The sequence below is a fragment of the Melitaea cinxia genome, chromosome Z (genome assembly GCF_905220565.1).
Source record: "Melitaea cinxia chromosome Z, ilMelCinx1.1, whole genome shotgun sequence".
Taxonomy (NCBI): domain Eukaryota; kingdom Metazoa; phylum Arthropoda; class Insecta; order Lepidoptera; family Nymphalidae; genus Melitaea; species Melitaea cinxia.
Window position 1 is genome coordinate 6,154,295 of NC_059424.1, and position 19,276 is coordinate 6,173,570.

Below are 19,276 nucleotides of genomic sequence, written 5' to 3' on the forward strand. Positions count from 1 at the left end.
GTACAATTTCAGTAATCAAGACTCGAACTAGGAACCAGGTCAACCCACGATCGATAAAAATAATAATTTACTGAATATTACGTCTATTTTGCAAACCTATTTTTATAAATACTTGTCTTCACATTATAAGTCTTGAGGACGTTTATTATTAAAATAGACAAGAAATTATATTTGAAAATTATTAGTTGTAAGCTACCTTATATCTTAAATAGCCACATAGTAACAAACACAGTATTCAAATTATTACAAGAAATAAGTTTGCAAAATAAACGCCTTTATTGAAAACAAAATAAAAAAATTGACCGGGTTAGCTAGTATTTACTATAATTTAGCTTTGATATAACTGATGGCCACGATTGCCCGCTGTTACATTGTAGAAAACTCTATGTAATATCAGTTTTTAAATATCTGAAACCACTTCTAAATAAGTTTAATTAATTTTTAGGGTTAATTAGATTTATTTAAAATTATTATTGTTGATTTATGTAGAAACGGAGGGTTTCGATAGACGAGGATGTTTTCAAATTTGATTCGTTTATTTATCATTTGATATGGTATTAATCTTTTTCTTTGACTAGTAAGCCTGTTTTGTGCCTATTTAGTCAGTCGATCTGAAGGAGTAAACTCCAGTCGTGTGTCGGAGTTGACAGACACTTTTTTTTACTATTTTTGCAAATATAATATTATTTAATGTTACTTTCTATTTTTCATTTTTATTTTAAGTTATCAAATAAAAATAAAAATGTCTACGGAAGGAATACGCAGACAAAACTTTAAATAATATTTTAGAACGATGGCTTATGTAATCCTTTCAAACTTATTTGAACTCGAATATCATAAATTTAATATATAAAATTCTCGTGTCGCGGTGTTTGTAGTTAAACTCCTCCGAAACGGCTTGACCGATTCTCATGAAACTTTGTGTGCATATTGGGTAGGCCTGAGAATCGAACAACATCTATTTTTCATCCCCCTAAAAGTTAAGGGTAGACCACCCCTAATTTTTTTTTAATTTTTTGATAAATTATGTATTTATTTTTTATTTTTTATGATACAACATTAAAAAATACATACAACCCTAAATTTTCAACCCTCTACGATCAACCCCTATATTTTATTTGTTAATTATAAACTTTAATTTTTTTGGCAAGATTTTTATTTTTATTTTGTCATGACTTAGAATAAAAAAAATTATATTACTCTTAATTTTCTACCTCTCTACGATCAACCCCTATTTTTCCACCGCAATTTTTATTTTTTATTATTTTTAATAAATTCCTTTAATTATGAACTTTTTTTTAAATTCAATTTGATCTCCTGCCTTCGCCGGTCGATAACTATCAATCGATCAGTTATCCCCGCTAGATGTCTACCGTTGCTCCCTCCCCACACCACACCCATCCAACAAACATCACGAAGTAGGGATGAGAATAAAGCCGGTCTCCTGTCTTACTCACTATACCTTTTTCGGCTATTTTTTTTTTTTTTTGATTTTGTTTGTGTATCAACCGTAGCAGTGACTGTTGTACGTATTATTTTAATTTTTCTATGCACTAAATAAAGCATACTTTCATCGTCTACAACGCTTTCGATTGTAAGTAAATCCCCGCACACTTATAGTAGATAGTTTAACAACGTTTGCCGGGTAAGCTAGTAATTACTAAATTTATTAATTACTTTACATGTAAAAACACTCAAAAAGCTTGATTCTCAAACTTCGAAGGCGAAATTTTAATACTACTAAATTAAAGTCCATATTAAAAAAATGTTGTTATTAATTTATTGTATACACACATATATATATTAATTATATGTTAGGGTTTACACAACACACTTATTTTTCCTTTTTAATATGCCAGCAAGACAAATACATTTTTAGACCTTTCAAGTAAGTTATTTATACCATGGTAAAAAAATGTTTTGTCTTTATCCAAAAAATATGATGACCGCTTCCTTAACCTCATAGTCAGTGAAAAATTTCTTACCACGCAGTTCATTTTTTCCAGCAGGAGCCAGATTTGGACTGTAGGGTGGATGATTTAAAATATCGAAGCCCACCTTATACACGGCCGTCAGCGTAACATGACTCTTGTGAACGGGAGCTATGTCATGCAATAACAGGACAACTTTTGTCAATTTTCTCCATCTTTTAATATTGCATAGTATTTCCCCATTCTAGAAACACCTTTATCTTTGCAATCTATCAATAAAATTTCCATCTGAGTCCCAAAAGACTTCACCATGAGCTTTCCGGCCGAAGATGTCACCTTAAACATCTTTTTTGGTGCTGTACCCTTTTTACGCCGCTGCAGTCTTGTTTGGACTCAAGTTCATAATGATGAACCCAAATTTCATCACCAGTAACAATTCGATTCAACAAGCTTTCCTTATTTTCATTGCGAAGGTTGAAAAACTCACGGAAACATTTTACACGCTGTTGTTTTGGCGCTTGCATGTGCATTCGCGGCACCCACCTTGCACTCACCTTAGTCATACAAGACAATATGTAGAATTTTGAATATTGTTTATTTTGCACTTTTTTCCCAATTGAGTTGCTTGGTCAACGATCATTCAAGGACTAATAATGTGATTACAACAAAACTTGACATATGCATATACTAATTACGAGTCACTTGACATTTTAACATTAGAACTTATAAACGCACCCTCGTATCAAAAGAAACTAAATTATGGATTTTTTTTATTATCATGGAGATAGTTTTTCTAACAAGACAACATAAGAATAGTAAAGCTAGCTGCTAGATACACAAATGAGAAACCCTACATTAAATTAAATAGGAAAAAAAAAACAGTGAAATAAAAGTTTGAGAAACATTGTTCTTTATTTATATTTTATCTCACAGCCAAATGAATAGACTATAGTTTAAAATGTAGTGATGCAAATATTAAAACAGAATATTAAAGTTATTGGACCGTATGTGGAATAATAATTATTAAATTAGGTGCCCGAAATAACGCTACTCAATTATTGAATTTCCACTCATTGCCTCAATTTTAATGGAAAGCGGTGATTGTATATTTAAATATTAATTAGATTAGTTTGTATGCATGTTACAATCAATAGGGATCGGACAAATTTTCAGAAAGCGTTTTAAATTAATCTTTATGGATACTTATTTCCATAAAAATAAAATTTTATTTATTTATATAGCCTTTTAGGTGCTCAAAATCATTTTTTAATATTGTTTGTTAACAAATCCCGCCAAAATGCCACGTTATGCCATCTGAGAGTGCGTTACGTTATTTGTGGTAATAACAAGGGGCGCGTTCCACCTAAGGCCCGCAACGACATCGATCACGACCGCTGAAATTGCGTTCCATTACCGTAAAAAACGCCGTGTGCGTTGTGGGCGAATTTTATATTCTTCTTCTTCTTGATTAACAGCTTGCAATAGTGCCAAATAAGCACAGGTGATTTCGCTAATGTCACGTAGAATGGAGAATACGCGAATTTTATAAGTGGAACGCATATTTGGGCGCTGTCAAGTGTCAGGTGTCAGTTGTGTGCTCGCAATATGGCGGCATGGTGAAAGCATGATGCGAGGGTTGCGGACGCTTGGTGGAACGTGGCCAATGCTTGAACCTACAAATGACGTCACGCACTGTAGTTGGTGTTTCAGTCCAGATTAAAAATATTATAAATAACAATATTTTATTTCTTCGTTTAAAAATATTTAAATGAATCATATTACATTATTATTCGATTAATAATCATAAAACAGTATATTTATTTTATCTAAGTGCATTATAGATGTTAAACTGATTACAGTCCGATCCCCTATTAAAATATTCATTATCATCATCATTTCAGCCTATCGCAGTCCACTGCTGGACATATGCCAAAAAATGGCGTGAATTCAAGTGTATTGCCCATAGTCACCACGCTGGGCAGGAGGGTTGCTAACCACAGGACAGGCTTTGGCTTTTCAATCTTTACATGAACAAGCTGATAGAGGCTAAGCAGAGCAGGTGTCGGTTGCTCGATAGATGGTGTTGTAATGAACAATTTTAGTTACGCGGACGACATGGTTTTGTTGAGCCCATCGGTCAGTGGTCTTCGAAAATTGATAAAAATATGTGAGGAATATGCTAAGAAGAACGGACTCAGACATAATGCTAAAAAAAGTAAAATTTTAATCTTTCGAGGTAAAAATAAACCATGGAATCATGGTGGAACTCCTCTGAAACAAGTATTTGAGTTCAAATACCTTGGCCAGATTGTGAATGAACGCCTGGATGATAATAGCGATATCGAGCGCGAGCGCAGAACTTTGTCAGTTAGAGGCAATATGTTAATTTGCACGATGTACGTCACAAGTAAAAGTAATTTTATTTAATGCCTTTTGCCAGTTTTTTAACACGTGGAGTCTATGGGAGAATTACACTCGGCGACATATCTGAACTCTGCGTTTACAGTTCAACAATGTGCTGAGGGTTTTGTTAAAGAAGCCTCGGTAGATGATTTCTTTGCGATCATACGCAAACGGACCGCATCCGCAATGCGCAGATTAATGAACAGCTCCAACAACCTCTTCAGCACATTGGCTGTAAAGCTAGATAGTCCCCTCTGGAGACGCTGGGATGGTGCACACGTAGCTGCGAGGAAAGCATAAATAAATAAATTTTGATAGCTTTTATTTTTTTAACTAACATAGTTGTTAGGAATTGTTGTAACTGACATTTAATTTCAATTTTGATTTTTTATTTTAGTCTTGATTTTAGTTTTGATTTTTGATTTTGGTTTTAATTTTGAATTTATATTGAATACGGTGATAATTTGTGATAAGTTAATACTTTGTAATTATTTAATTTGAATTTAAATTGAATAAGTCGTTACTTTAAAGCTTATTAAAATTTTGATTTTTGTTTTAATTTTAATTTTGATTGAATTTTAATATGGATTTTTGTTTCGTTTTTGATTTAATTTCAGTTTTGATTGAAATTTAGTATTGATTTTGTTTTTAATTTTAATTATTGTAATTTTGATTAAATTTAGTATTTATTTTAATTATTAATTTTAATTATTGTAATATTGATTGATTTTAGTATTGAATTTGGTGATGATTTTAATTTTGGGTTTGACTGAGTTTTAGTATATGAATTTTATTTTTAGTGTTGTTTGATTGGATTTTGATTTGGTATAAGTTATTTTGACACAGTTATTGAAACTAAAATAGTTTAGGAAAAACAATGTACTGTTTGTCGCACCGAAGACGCTACTGCCCATCTTCGGCCTGTGTATTTCAACCAGCTGTTAGATGATTAGCCCGCCATCGGGCGGCTTTTTAAGTTCCAAGGTGGTAGTGGATGGTATGGGCCAAACATGAGTTCACGCCATTTTTGGCGCGAACTTGTGGAGACCTATGTCCAACAGTAGACTACGGCTATATATATAGGCTAAAGTGTGAGTGAGTGGAACTGTGTTATCCTTTAGTTGCCTCTTACGACACCCACAGGAAGAAAGGGAGAGGCTATATTCTTCACTGCCGTAGCCACACAGCTTAAATAATTAAAATATTACATTTTATAATTTGAATTTTGATATTTGTTAAAGGTAAGGTTTGTTAAAGGTAAAAATTAATAACACATTTTTTTTGTTTGTCACAAATGCGTTACTGCTACGATTTAACGGTCGTAACGATGCGGTCATTCCAAATAAGTTGGAATCGGAAGGGTTTTTACCACAACTCGGAAATAAGGATAGTATGAATATTGCGACAGTCGAATGATGCAAGCATATCAGTTTATTGACAAAGACATTGGGCGTTAATATGGAACCTAAAAAAATTCGAACAGTCTGAGAAGTGTAAATCAAGGGTAATATTTAGGGAAGAAGTATTTTGTACTGTGGTAACTATCATCACTGGACAACAACTCACAGAACAGACAGACAACACATCAGAAGGTGATAAAGATAAATAGTGATCGCCGTCTAAGCCACTCACAGATGACATAAGTTAATAAAGTATGTTTACTATATAATAAAGTAAATAATAATAAATAATTATCTTATAATTAGTTTTAAAAGATACCTAGAAATATAAATGGATGAAAAAAAAATAATAATCGAAATAAAATAACTTAACTTATTGAATTCTTTCACAGGAAAAAAAACGTTTATGAACGAAACTACACATCAAATGTCAATTGATGTCATATAACAGCTGTCAATTATAAGTAATTGAACCAAAACAAAAAAAAAATCCCCGAAACATTTGTGTTTTCCGGTGAAACTATTGCTATATATGAACAAATAAATAAAATTGGAGTGTATGTTTGTAATATTGAAATAACAGCTTTTAACTAAATGCATGTTGATGTATACACGGTACATATATTTAATTATTATTATTTTTTAATTCTTTATTGTACAATAAATACACTAATACATGCGTGTACAAAAGGCGCGCTTAACGCTAATGCTTTTTCTACCAGCCAACCTTGGTATGTGCAAGAAAGTATAGTGTATAGGTGTACAATAAAAAATATATATAATAAACATTACGTATCATAACATAATACTAATAATATAATATAATAAAATAACACAATATAACGTAACATAATATATATACCAAAATAACATTTTTTGCAATTTTTGTCTGTCTGTCTGTCTGTCTGTTTGTTCCGGTTAATCTCTGAAACGGCTGGACAGAATTTGACGCGACTATCACTAGCAGACAGCTGAAGTAATAAGGAGTAACTTAGGCTACTTTTATTTTAGACATTTATTTATTTCATAACTATGCGAACTGCGCAATAATTTTTTTGTTAAATTTCACGCGAACGAAGTCGTGGGCACAGCTAGTCTTATATATAAAATTCTCATGTCACAATGTTAGTTACTATACTCCCCCGAAACGGCTGGACCGATTTTTTATGAAATTTTGTGTGCATATCGGGTTGACTGAGAATCGGCCAACATCTATTTTTCATACCGCACAGTTTTAAGGGGCGGGGGGGGATTAAGGGGGTTTTAATAACATATTATATATGGCAAAACAACGTTTGCTGGGTCAGTTAGTAACTATAGATATATTAATACAATTTGAGTTTTTAACTCTGTTAAATTTTGCACACTTATAGTTTATATAAAGAAGGAGTGCAGAGTGCTAATTTTTTTTTTAATTTCGCATAAAAATACATAAACTCAGTAAAAAAACATTACATACACTATGTATACTTTTTGTTTATTATTATAAAAGTATAGTCTATGACAACAAAACCTTAAAAGAGCTCAAACTTATAATTTAAACTATTAATGTTCGAATTTCGACCACTGGGCGACCACTAGTTTTAATATATAGGTGACTAGTAGTTAAATATTACAGATACATAAATTTATGATTAAGATAACTAATGGTACAGTTTAAACAATATTAAATGCAGAGCAAAACTTGATGGCTTTTAACTTAATGCTTAGCCTAAAAAGGGACTTTAAATTTAAGGACATTATAAACAAATAACTTTAAGGACTTTTATAAAATCCTTCAGGAGCTCTTAGTGTGGCTTTTTTAATGTGAATCTGTCTCAAATTAGTGCCGAGTAGATGTCTTTTAACTATCTCTCTGCAAAATTTAAAGCTTGTAACACAAAAAAACGCTTTTAACCGACGTCTTCTAACTTTAAACTACTTCTGAGTCGAAATTCATGTTTGTAACATAAAAAATCAAGGACTTTTATAAAATATTTTAACAGCCTTTAGACCTCTTCAATGCAGCCTTAGTCAACAAATCCGTTTTAAGAGGACATTTACTAAATATGAACTATCTCTCTGCTCTTTTTAAGCTTGTAGCAGAAAAAATAATGGACTTACAAACTTATGAGAGTCCTTAGATTCCTTTAATTCGGCGCTATCGAAAAATCCATTTTTAGCGGACGTCTATAAAGTATAAACTACCTATCTGTCAAATTTCATCTTTATGTGTCTAGCGAATTTGAAATTTCGTGATGAGTGAATGACTCAACGATTTTAAATATTAAAAAAAAAAAGGTTTGGATTGCCTGTCATCTTACACTATTAGATCTTTCATATGAAATAATTACAGTCTGATTCGTCACATAGGTATTGTGCGTCTAATAATAGTTTAATAGTTTAATTAATAGTTTCTACTACTATAACTAAATTCTACCTCAATATAATGATTAATAAAAAGGTGTCTTGTGAAATAAGGTTAAAGGGTAGCAATTGAACCTGTATGAACTAGAGACAGATAACGATTCGTCTAAAGCACGAATAAAATGTCGTTTTCCTTAAAGTTAACTTAGTTTGTAATAACAACTAGGTGACACCAAATATAGGTGATAAATCTGCCGTAAAAAATTTACCAAGATATCCGATCTAAGAATTAGACTTATAATAATTGTGTTTGCTCAACGAAAAAACCGACTTCAATTACATAGACAAGTAAAGTAAAGCGTACGTTGACGATAAAAATTAACAAACGCACTAGTTGTTACTGCGATTTTCAAAGGTTCCCCTTAATTTCTCTGGGATTCCATTATCAGATCCTAGTTTCCTTATAATGGTACCACCCTGGGGTTATCTCTTTTCCAACAAAAAAAGAGTTATCAAATTCGGTTCATAAACGACGAAGTTATCCCCGAACGTCCATAAAAATATATACGATCGAATTGAGTAACCTCCTCCTTTTTTGAAGTCGGTTAAAAAAGGTTTTTAAAAAAAGATACATAATTATGATGATGCTCTCTAACACATTTAAGAAAATAATTTTTTTATCTGTGTATCATTGGTGAATTCTAAAATTTTATAAACGACTGGATATATACAACGTTTTGTGACTTACCTTATCCGAGTCGGTGGTGTTACCGCTTCCAAAAGACGCCAACGAGTTCCGATCAAGATTATCTGTGTCGGTGTCTTCCAATTCTCTGCAAAAGAACATCGAGTTACTTCTTTATTTAGGGAAAGACCTAACGTTTAATATTTAGGATACATTTACATATACATTTACATTTAGGATACATATTAGGACATTTTATTAGCAATGAAATAATATGCGATACTAATAAATTATTTGCACGAGAAACATTAATATTGAGTTTTGCATATTACTCTCGTCTTTTTAGTAATAAATGATTATTGGTAATAGTTAAGATATTTTAAAAGAGTTGAGTGACGTTTCTGCGCACAGCAAGAATGCCTTGAAGTAGGAGATACAATTTTGATTAAATTACATTACATTTAGGACGAAGGCCCTAAGACTGGCATTTACAAAGTTCAGTCCCTAATAAGACAAAGTCCACTATTTATTAATCTTCACATAACAGAATAGCTTCACCTTTTAATAAAGCTTAACTTAAGAAAATAAACTCAGAGAACGATTAGACATCAATTAGAACTATTGCACCGATTAGACAGAATTAGTAACAATTTCCTGTATCCGGTATCCGGTATCCGGTTTCCATTAGGCAGTTAACTGTTAATTTTGCTTGCAAGTCCTCAAGTTCTAAGTAGACGTACGTGTACGAGTAGTAAGTTACGAACTAATTTTGTTCGAATTTTAATGGTTCGCGTGGTGAACGAACCGTTTTATTAATATAGAAACTGGACATAGGTTAAATAAATAAGTTAAAAAATAAATTAATTAATTAATTAATTAACTAGTAGGTTTAATAAATTTAACTATATGGACATAAGTTTAATTTTTTTTTTTACAACTGTCGGTTGGTACCTGTAACAGAAGGATTAAATTGCTTACCGTAGCACCGGATAACTACGTGTGTATCTAGAAAAAAATAATAATAATGGATGTATCTCACGTACCGGCTAGAGCGCTGCGAGCTGGCGGGGCGGACCCGCGCCGGGCTGCGGGGAGGCTGCTGAAGCGCGCCGCTGAAGTACGTTTCCTATAACAAGCACGAATTGCACCATTATCTGTACTACTAGCAACATCTTACCTGGCCATGAAGAAAGCACATCTTTGGAAAGACACAATCAGCTAATTTCGACTTCATAGTTTATGATTTATTTTCTGATTAACAAAATATATACAACATAGTAGTATAGTGTGGCTAAAATATTTTGTACGGGTTTTATAATATATGAAACCTACTCTGTAAACAGGTGTCTGGCATTATGAATTTCATATGTTTTTACAATATTCTATTAATAATATAGTAAGTAATGTAAAATAACTAGTTCATACTATTTTTACGTACACATAGCAATTGATTTTATATGTTTGTTGTATAAACTAATACTACTTTATTGTATATACTTTGTCCTTCATAAAATAAGAACGGTCTGGAGTGCCTGGGATCATACACTATTAGATCGAAGATCGAAGAGAGCCTAAGATACGAAATAATGACAATCCGATACGTCACACAGGTGATGTGCGTCAGAAACAGCGCTGTACGAAGTTGAAATTAGTAGAGTCTCTTTCCAAAGGTCGATGTGCATTATTTATAACCAGATACTTGTTCATTTAAACGTGCTAATATCGATATCCACTAGACTATTTTTTTAAAGAGACAAGCCTATCTATCGGGAAGACCGTAAAGCATCACACACAGTCACAGAAAAAATAAATATGAAATAAATGATGAAACCGCCCAAATCTTCTAGTAATTTTACTAACTTTGGTAAATATTTATCTACAATTGGATAAGTGAATATTTCAAAGTCATAGATCATAATAAATAAATAACGTAAGCAGGTGTTACCTGTATAACTTCGCGTAGTCGCCGTACCCACGTCTGCTTAACGTCTAAAGAGGGCGCCTTGAGCACGATGCGACAGTCGCTAGCCATGGGCTCGCGGCCGGTCCACACGGAGAATTTGCACTCATCGCCCTCGATGTGCTCAGTGACGCCCAACTCGGAAGTCTACACAACAACAAGTTTAAAGAGTTATCAGCTTAAAATCAAATATGAGATATCAACGCAAAACAACTTTCGACATTGATAAACAAAGCAAATATGTTGTCATTCGTGTAATCTCATCCAATAGACCCATACCATAGACCCATAGAATGTTAGATTATTTTACGTTAAATATTTTTTCCCCATTTAATGGAACTTATAACAACTGTAAAACAAATCTCACCATAAATTTAGTCTTGAAAATGTATTTAGCTTTGCCGTGCGTGTCCTTAACTTCTTTTGCAAGAAGTAAGTGAAGATCAAAGAGGAACACTCGTCTCTCTCGGCATTTCTTGATAATTTGTCGCAGATCCCACACTTGGAAAGAGTCCTGCAGCACCACTTCACCTAGGCTGTCAATAGGTACGTCACATCCTTCGAGATTTGACAAGTGCATAGCATCATTAGCCTTCTTCGGTACCGACAGCATAACTTCCAAACCGTCCTGTGAACAATTCACATTAAATATAATGATTGATCTACAAACTATAATTATTGCAGTTTATACGAAAGCAGCAGGTTATACGAAAAAAAAAACACACAAATATATTTTGGGACCAATAGCCAGCCACCAATTAACCACATACAAAGTAATGGAAAGGTAAAACCAAGTTAAAATTTTTACGTTTACCCAAATTTTTATGTTTCGTAATTGTAAGAACTTTATTATTTAGTATAAAATTATATACTTATAAGGAAACATATAATAATAATAAAATGTTTGAAACTCGGAAAAATCTAACTTATAAGAGTTAACAATACCGTAAAATATGCAAAATAATACATGTTATATACGAACTATTAAAATAAATTGGCATACAGACTGAAACTAAAGCTATTTCACATTATAAAAGTTTTTAGAATTCTTATTTTGTGGACTACATTTTAGTAGTTTTATAATCTTTTCATAGTACTTATCAATAAAAATACGTTAAAAATCAAGTTTGATCAAAACATGTTGCTTAATAGGAAAATATTACATATTGAAGTGAAATAATTCACATACAACACCATCTTTCGGAGCGGGGCCAATTTTATTTGCGCGATAGTGATTCAAATATTTAAGCATCATCAATATCACGATGTCTATTTTTACACCAATCATATCATTTCATAACGCACAAGATTTAACACACACTTTTTAAACTGAAGCTCCGAGAAAAATACGACTCACTAACTCAACACAAATCTCGACTGAACGCATACTCGGTTTACTAATGAATCATGAGGAAAATATTGGTCAATACTAATCGTTAAATTATAGCCGACCATGGACTAACTTATTTAATTCCCAATACACATTGTACATTCACATACACATTGTATGAGCTTAAGGGAACAACAAACATACTGATAGTGTCATTACAAAACGCAAAACCTCGTTAGCAATGTAGATAAGCGACTAAGCCGAATCAGAACTAGCAAAGAACTAGCGGTACTTTAGAATAAGTATTCTCATCGATAAAGTAGGGTGTGGGTATATTACCGACAACACGTAACTATTTTGTATATTGAGGTGATCCAATACACTACCGAACTTTGTGATTCGTTAATTGATTTCAGTGTATATTGCGGCTGGAGCGAGATTTTTTATGAGGGAACTCAAACTAACGTCACTCGTGGCTGATGATATTAATTACTTACTACGAATTATTTTTAAATAACCACGTAAATATAACACGTGTTCGACGCACTATTCGGAAAATTTTTCGTGAGTAATTTATTTTCAATCATATTCCCCTCTGGCAGTAGAGATAGTAAATGACGCAGAACTCGTAAGACTAATTAACATGCTATAACAAAAGCATTTACATTAGCGCGGCGGCCATTGCGGTTCATTAATTATTGAGTAATTATTTCTGATTATTTGATCACATTAACAAATATATTTGACTCTTATACAGAAAGTTTATTTTGGAATTCAAATTTATTAAAAGAAGTCATTTGTTAAAGTTAATAGTATATTTTATCTACTTACGACACCACCAGCAAAATTAAGAAATAGTTATTTTTGTATTGCTTGCTTTGTCTCCTGACAAGCATTTCTCCAACAAATTTTTAGTTATTATAAAATGTTTTCAAGTATAATGAAGTATTGAAAACAAAACATGGATTGCTTTATTAAAAAACAAAAGTTATTCTTACTATTAAGTCATATAACTGTAAACAACAAATACGGGTTATTTTATAAGTGTATACAATAAAATTTACTATTTATTATTATTTATTATTAGAATTAGTAAATCAATACGATTTATATAAATATACCGCAAGGAGCCTGTAACTGACGCACTCACCAGGAGTTCCCTCCTGTTGCAAATTATTTTTCAAACGAACAACAGCATTGACATGTAAACTTTATAATCTACACGATCGTTTTAGTTTTTTAATGAGAACCTCAATCTTATCACTTCTTCTTATCACTGGATGCAAGTTGGAGCACGATAAGAAATTATAGTTTTCAAGATAACACTTTAAAAATTATTTAATATTTTTCCTGTATGTACAGATTAAATTTTAAACTAATTTTTCGAATGTATTTATTAGGTGAATTTATGTAATATAATTCTATTTTGTTTTGCCTTTCGTTAGTTTTATACTTCGTAATAATAAAAATGTAATTTAAGAAATATTGTGCAATGTATTTGTTCTTCTTACGTCCTTGTTTTAGGTTATAATTCTTGTTAATTTTATAAGAGCTATGTATATATACCTATAATATATACCTATAATATATACCTATAATATATACCTATTTGTCCGAATTAAATTATTATACAAAGTAACCAGTTACCTTAATTTCTCCTTGTCCTTCAGCACAACATGCTTGTAAATCTTTCAGTAGAAGTTGATATTTTGTGATCCTTTGTACTGGCTTTATAAGATAGGCCGCTAAAGGATGTTCCAGTTTCTTCTTGCGTTGTACCCTATTTAAAGTAAAAATAAAAATATTTTAATCCTATTTTTTTAACTGCATAAACTAGGTAAAACTATTAACATCAAAATCGTTTGTTGTCATTTCCAATTGCACAGAAATGTCAAAACATTACTAGTGTCTCATTGAACACTATTTTCATACATTTTTACCCTTGAAATAAAGTAATAGAACAGCTGATATGTGTTCCCACACAATTTCTTATTATCTTTTTTCATTCATTTAGATATAAGCATAGACAATTAATATATCTACACTTGCGGCTGCTTTTTTTAATGTTAAAGTACTATCTTAATTTTGTTTCAAATAAATTCATATGCTTATAGACCTGGGGCTACTAGTCGTGAATGACAGATGTAATTGTAACTGAAGAGAAACTTCTAGTAAACAACACGCGTTCAAGATAGATTCGATGATTCTGCGATTACCTGTCGAAGTAGTCTCCGGCGTGCTGCACGACCGCCGCGTTGCTGTCGGGCTTGTTGCGACAGTACGACACGTACATGTCGAACTCGCGCGCCCACGTCACGAAGCAATGTCCGACGTCCTCGGGCATCGTCTCGTACTTGTCCAGCTCGCGGAGGAACACGCGCTCGTGGAACCGGTGGATCTCTTCGATGTTGCCAAATATGAGCTCTTCCTAAAAATTACGTAAACAAGTCATAGTTTATAAATTAACATAACATTTTACGTTTACAGCAACTCTTATTATAGTTTGTGCAACATACCTTTCCTTGAAGGGCGGCTGGCACCGAAGCGGGGTCTGTGCGCATTTCGCGTAGATAGCATGTGATGCAAGTTTCCAGGTCTTTGACATAAGCACGTTCCGTCTGCAGTAGCTCGGCCATAATAAACCTATAGTATTTGAAATATTAAATTAGATTAAAAGCATAAAAATTTGGTACAATGTATCATCATCAAAACCAAATTGCCTAAGTAAAACATGAACATTTCACTAGGTGGTACAAAATTTAATTTTGCCTAAAAACATTTTTCGAAATATACATGAAAATAAAACACGCCGTTACGTTAGCATTAATATTCATGGTTAATATTTTGCGTTAGCAAAAAATACAAAGGCAATAGTAGTATAGCAATTAATGCTAACGTTAACGTCTTTATGACTTTTCAACTTAAAGAGGAAATAATTTTCATAATTGGTGCAATCTAGAGATCAGCGAGTTCAAAGAAACAACTCTTCTCTTTCAATATAGTAAACGAAGATAATATGTAACAGTTGTTGATGTTCTATATCAACATATAAATTAGATTATTTAAGCAAGTAGTGTGTGTACGCACTCCTTGCGGCGCGCACTGCGTCGCTTGTCGTCGGCGGTGGCGGCGGGCGGCGGCTCGGCGCGCTGCTCCGCCTCGCTCGTCTGCGTGGAGCTGAGCGAAGCCGCCACGCCGGAGTCACTCTCCGCCTCGCTCTCGCCACCCTCCATCGAACCGCTGAACTCTGCATATCTATTGAAATAAAAAACGTGCTTAATTAACGCTTTTAGTAGAAGACATATACATTGTTTGAATTCCCTATTCTACAATTTAAGAATTTTTAAAATTAGTCTCCATAGACCAAAATATTCAATTAGAACTATTTCAATCCTAGCTAGTAAGGGCTAGTCTATAAAATGCATTCGTGAATTGGGGGGGGGGGGCTTAGCGTGACAAAATGTGACAATGGGTAAAGAGGGTTTATTAATAAAATGCAACATTCGCGATTCATCGAATAAAAAAAATCCAAAGAGTCGCAGTGACATACTGTGACAACGGAGGAGAGAGGAGTCTAAAGTAATAAAATATTTTATAAACGGTTACTAATCACAAGAAGTACATCTTTTTTGAAGTAAAACTTTTTTACGCACGCTTGATTTGGGGAGTACGCTGGTGACGAGAGCGTTATAAGTTAGTGAATATAGAGAGTTTTACTTCAGTCGTGAAACAAGCATATTACGGCTCACCTGACAATAAGCGATTACCGTAGTTTATAGATGTCCGCAACACCAGAAGCATCGCAAGCGCGTTTTCGACCCTATCCCCAATCCCACCCTCCTGGGTGGGATTGGGGAGTGGGAGCTCCTGCTCTGGTCACCTTACTCACCAACAAGAATACAACACAGCTTGAAAACCGTATTATTTATCTGTGATATTCTGTAAGGTCGGGCTGCTCCATATTTTGAGCAGGAAATTACCTGCTGTGCCCTTCCGCAGTTCATCTCGAGGTATAGGTAATATATTGTAAGCAATGTATACCTGGCATCGACAGCGGCCACCCACTCCTTGATCTGCACGGCGTGTGGGTGACCCTTCTCGACCAGGCCGTCCGCGAGCTGGGCCAGCAGGCGCACGCGCTCGCGCGACTCGCGCGCCACCCCGCCCGCCGCCGCCGCCGCGGCCGCGCCGCACCGCTCTTGCGTCTCGCGGATCCACTCCACGGCGGCGCGCGCCGACCGCTCGAACAACGCGAACTGCTGGCACTGCTCGAGACGCTTCTTACGAACGGTCCAGTGTTCCAAAACCTAGAACACCGAGATAAAATGTAATGAACTTGTAAATCTATACAAAAATAAAAATTGAAGTGTCTGCTTGTAATATTAAAATAACCGCTTTTTACTAAATGCATATGAATGTATACATATACCAAAATAGCATTTTCTACAATTTTTCTGTCAATATTCTGTCTGTCTGTCTATCTGTATGTCTGTTTCTTCCGGCTACTCTCTGAAACGGCTGGACAGATTTTGACGGGACTTTCACTAGCAAATAGCTGATGTAGTAAAGAGTAACTTAGGCTAATTTTATTTTAGGAATTTATTTATTTTATAACTCTACGAACTGAACAATATTTTACTACTTTTTTGTTAAATTCCACGCGGACGAAGTCGCAGATACAACTAGTTATTAATAAATAACAATTTAAAAAAAAAGCAAAATCAAACACTAAATTAGTATTACATACAATTCATATTTATTTATGTGATTTAATTGTAGTTCACTAGTTAATATGTGTAGTACTCGTTAATTTCACGATCACTGCAGAATAACACGTAACCACATCACCACAGCTTTAAAATTATAACTTCAATTTTTTAACTTCAAAACGTAAAATTTAAATATAAATTAAAAAATAGTTACTGTTTGAATTAAAATCATGACGAAACTCTTCATATGAGTTTTAACTTTTAAATTTCACATAGCGTGTGCAGCAATGGTAGACTAGCGCTCGCGATCCCGTCGACCATAACATAAACTCCATTGTCCCCAACTTCATCCAACCATACCGATCGCTGATCTAACCGTCAGAAACATGGAAAACCATACTAAATTTCAGTCAGATGAGTGACATGCTTATTCGTTCACGTCCGAAGATAATAAAACTATTGACAAGCGCGAGGAATTTACTACATAAATATTTTTACGACACAATTTGAATTGTGAGTAGACAGGTAAACAAGCGATGTCCGATCGCAATCGATGCATTGTTGTTTGTGTTTAAATCGCAATGTATTTCAATCTGATATGAATAATGTATTATAGCTGATATTATAGGTTCAATGTTATTTTTATAATATGCACCGGAAAACAATAAGCGTGCTAGCTAGATAGTTTATAAATAAAATTCTCATATTATGTATTTATCAAATAGAAGAAAATCTAGGTCTTTTGTTTAATATGACGAACATGTATTTGTCCAGCAGAAGTGTAAGTAGTACGTTAAGAAATTTAAATATTGCGAAAATATATTACAAACAAATATAATATTATTTACTCATCAGAGCGATGCGAAAGTTTGTTTCAAGGCGCTTATTTAGGGATATACCAGTTTGATTTAAAAAATTATTTACTGATTTAGAAATCCTATTGATTAATACTTACGAAAGCTAAAATCATGAGAAATGATAAACACATAAAACAACGGAAGTGATTTTGTTATAGAAATAGACAATCCTACTATAATTATAAATGCGAAAGTTTTTGAGGATGGTGACGGGTTGTTATTCTTGCCGGCAAAAAATACCGGATAGATTGTAATAAAACATGGCATGTCCAATAGCTGGAGGTCCAGAATAAAACATAAGCTACTATTTATCTAGACATTCCCACGAAATCGGATATTACGCAGGTGAAACCGCGAGGCGTTTACCAACCTTGTTTTCCTGCGCGAGGAGTGTGTCGAGTATGGCGCGTGTCTGCTCGTGGTGCGCCTTGCTCGCGGCCGCGGTCTGCCCGTGCACCTGCGCCGAGCGCGCCGCGTACTTGAGGAACGTCTCCGCGGTGCGCCGGGCCAGCGTGCACGCCTTGAGGAACGCTTCCTTCTGCTCACCGTGCTTGACTATTAGCGCGGCGACCTAAGGTTATATAAACATGTCAATATTTTTTTTTTCGAACACAGTTTAGCTGCAGAACTATTGAGATAATATCTATACTTAAATTATACAAAGGATCAAATATTGAGCCAATTTTAATACCAACAACATAAGATTTTTAATTACCTGGGACGCTTTGTCTAAATTCTGTAAATGAGTCACTTCATCTCCATCGCTGTTAAGAGAAATAGAGGACAAGGATACGGCTGAGAGGCCAGAGTTAGAGGCGGAGGCGGCGGCTGCGGCCGCAGCGGTGGAGCCGCACCAGTCCTCGTCACGGCGATACTCGCGCTCCAGCGAGTCCAGTACAGAGCATACTTGCTCTGCCGTCTTGTAGAAATTGAGAGAAGCGGTCACTAGTTTGTGCCTCTCTTCGGCACACGTCACTAGCCTCTGCCATCGCTCCGTCACTTCCTCTGATATTTCCCTAATCATATAGATTAATTTAGCACACATTTTACATCCTTAAGAAACTATAATCGAAATAAATAATTGCAATGTACCTTATAGTATGAGGATCATAATGATTCGCTGCCCGTAGTGCATCTGCCCTATATTTTACTTGCACAGCACTAGCGTGAGTTTTTTCGACCGCTACTTGAAACTGGTCATGTTCTCGCTTTAACTGCTCTGCCTCAGCTAGAGTCCCCGGAATAGAAAATGATGCTAAAAGCATCGCTTCACCATTTCTGATCCAACTGACGACTTGTGCGGCATCTTTTTTAAATTGACCTGAAAAGCATTGTCCATGACTTTATCGGATAAAACTTTTTTTACTGATACCAAAACAAATTTTTTTCCTAATTCTGTATTAATTAAGTAACTCTATGCTCTTTACTATAAATACTCGTATTCACCTAGTTGGACACATTGTTCGAAACGTGCGCGCCTCTCCTCTGCTAATTCTTCTAAATCTAGCTGTCTATCATGTAAGAATTCGAGAAGAAGCTGCACTCGGGCCTGTGCATCCATCGGGGCGCCCTCTGAACTATCCGAGCTCGACGCCATTACATCCGAGGCCTCGGCAATAGCTGCGGCTAGTTCTTGTCCTTGTTGCACCACCTTT

General features: G+C 34.3%; 1 protein-coding gene across 1 annotated transcript in view; it reads right to left on the reverse strand.

Moving 5' to 3' along the window:
• LOC123668990 (kalirin) overlaps window positions 1–19,276 on the reverse strand; it is a 117,652-nt gene that overhangs the window by 64,422 nt on the left and 33,954 nt on the right. The window contains exons 16-28 of the mRNA XM_045602672.1: window positions 19,068–19,272; window positions 18,714–18,942; window positions 18,337–18,637; window positions 17,992–18,192; window positions 16,097–16,362; window positions 15,143–15,310; window positions 14,572–14,698; window positions 14,272–14,483; window positions 13,703–13,835; window positions 11,093–11,353; window positions 10,711–10,872; window positions 9,809–9,891; window positions 8,829–8,913 (exon numbers count right to left, since the gene is read on the reverse strand). Coding sequence (XP_045458628.1) covers window positions 8,829–8,913; window positions 9,809–9,891; window positions 10,711–10,872; window positions 11,093–11,353; window positions 13,703–13,835; window positions 14,272–14,483; window positions 14,572–14,698; window positions 15,143–15,310; window positions 16,097–16,362; window positions 17,992–18,192; window positions 18,337–18,637; window positions 18,714–18,942; window positions 19,068–19,272 — 2,433 coding nt within the window. The remainder of the gene's footprint in view (window positions 1–8,828; window positions 8,914–9,808; window positions 9,892–10,710; window positions 10,873–11,092; window positions 11,354–13,702; window positions 13,836–14,271; window positions 14,484–14,571; window positions 14,699–15,142; window positions 15,311–16,096; window positions 16,363–17,991; window positions 18,193–18,336; window positions 18,638–18,713; window positions 18,943–19,067; window positions 19,273–19,276) is intronic.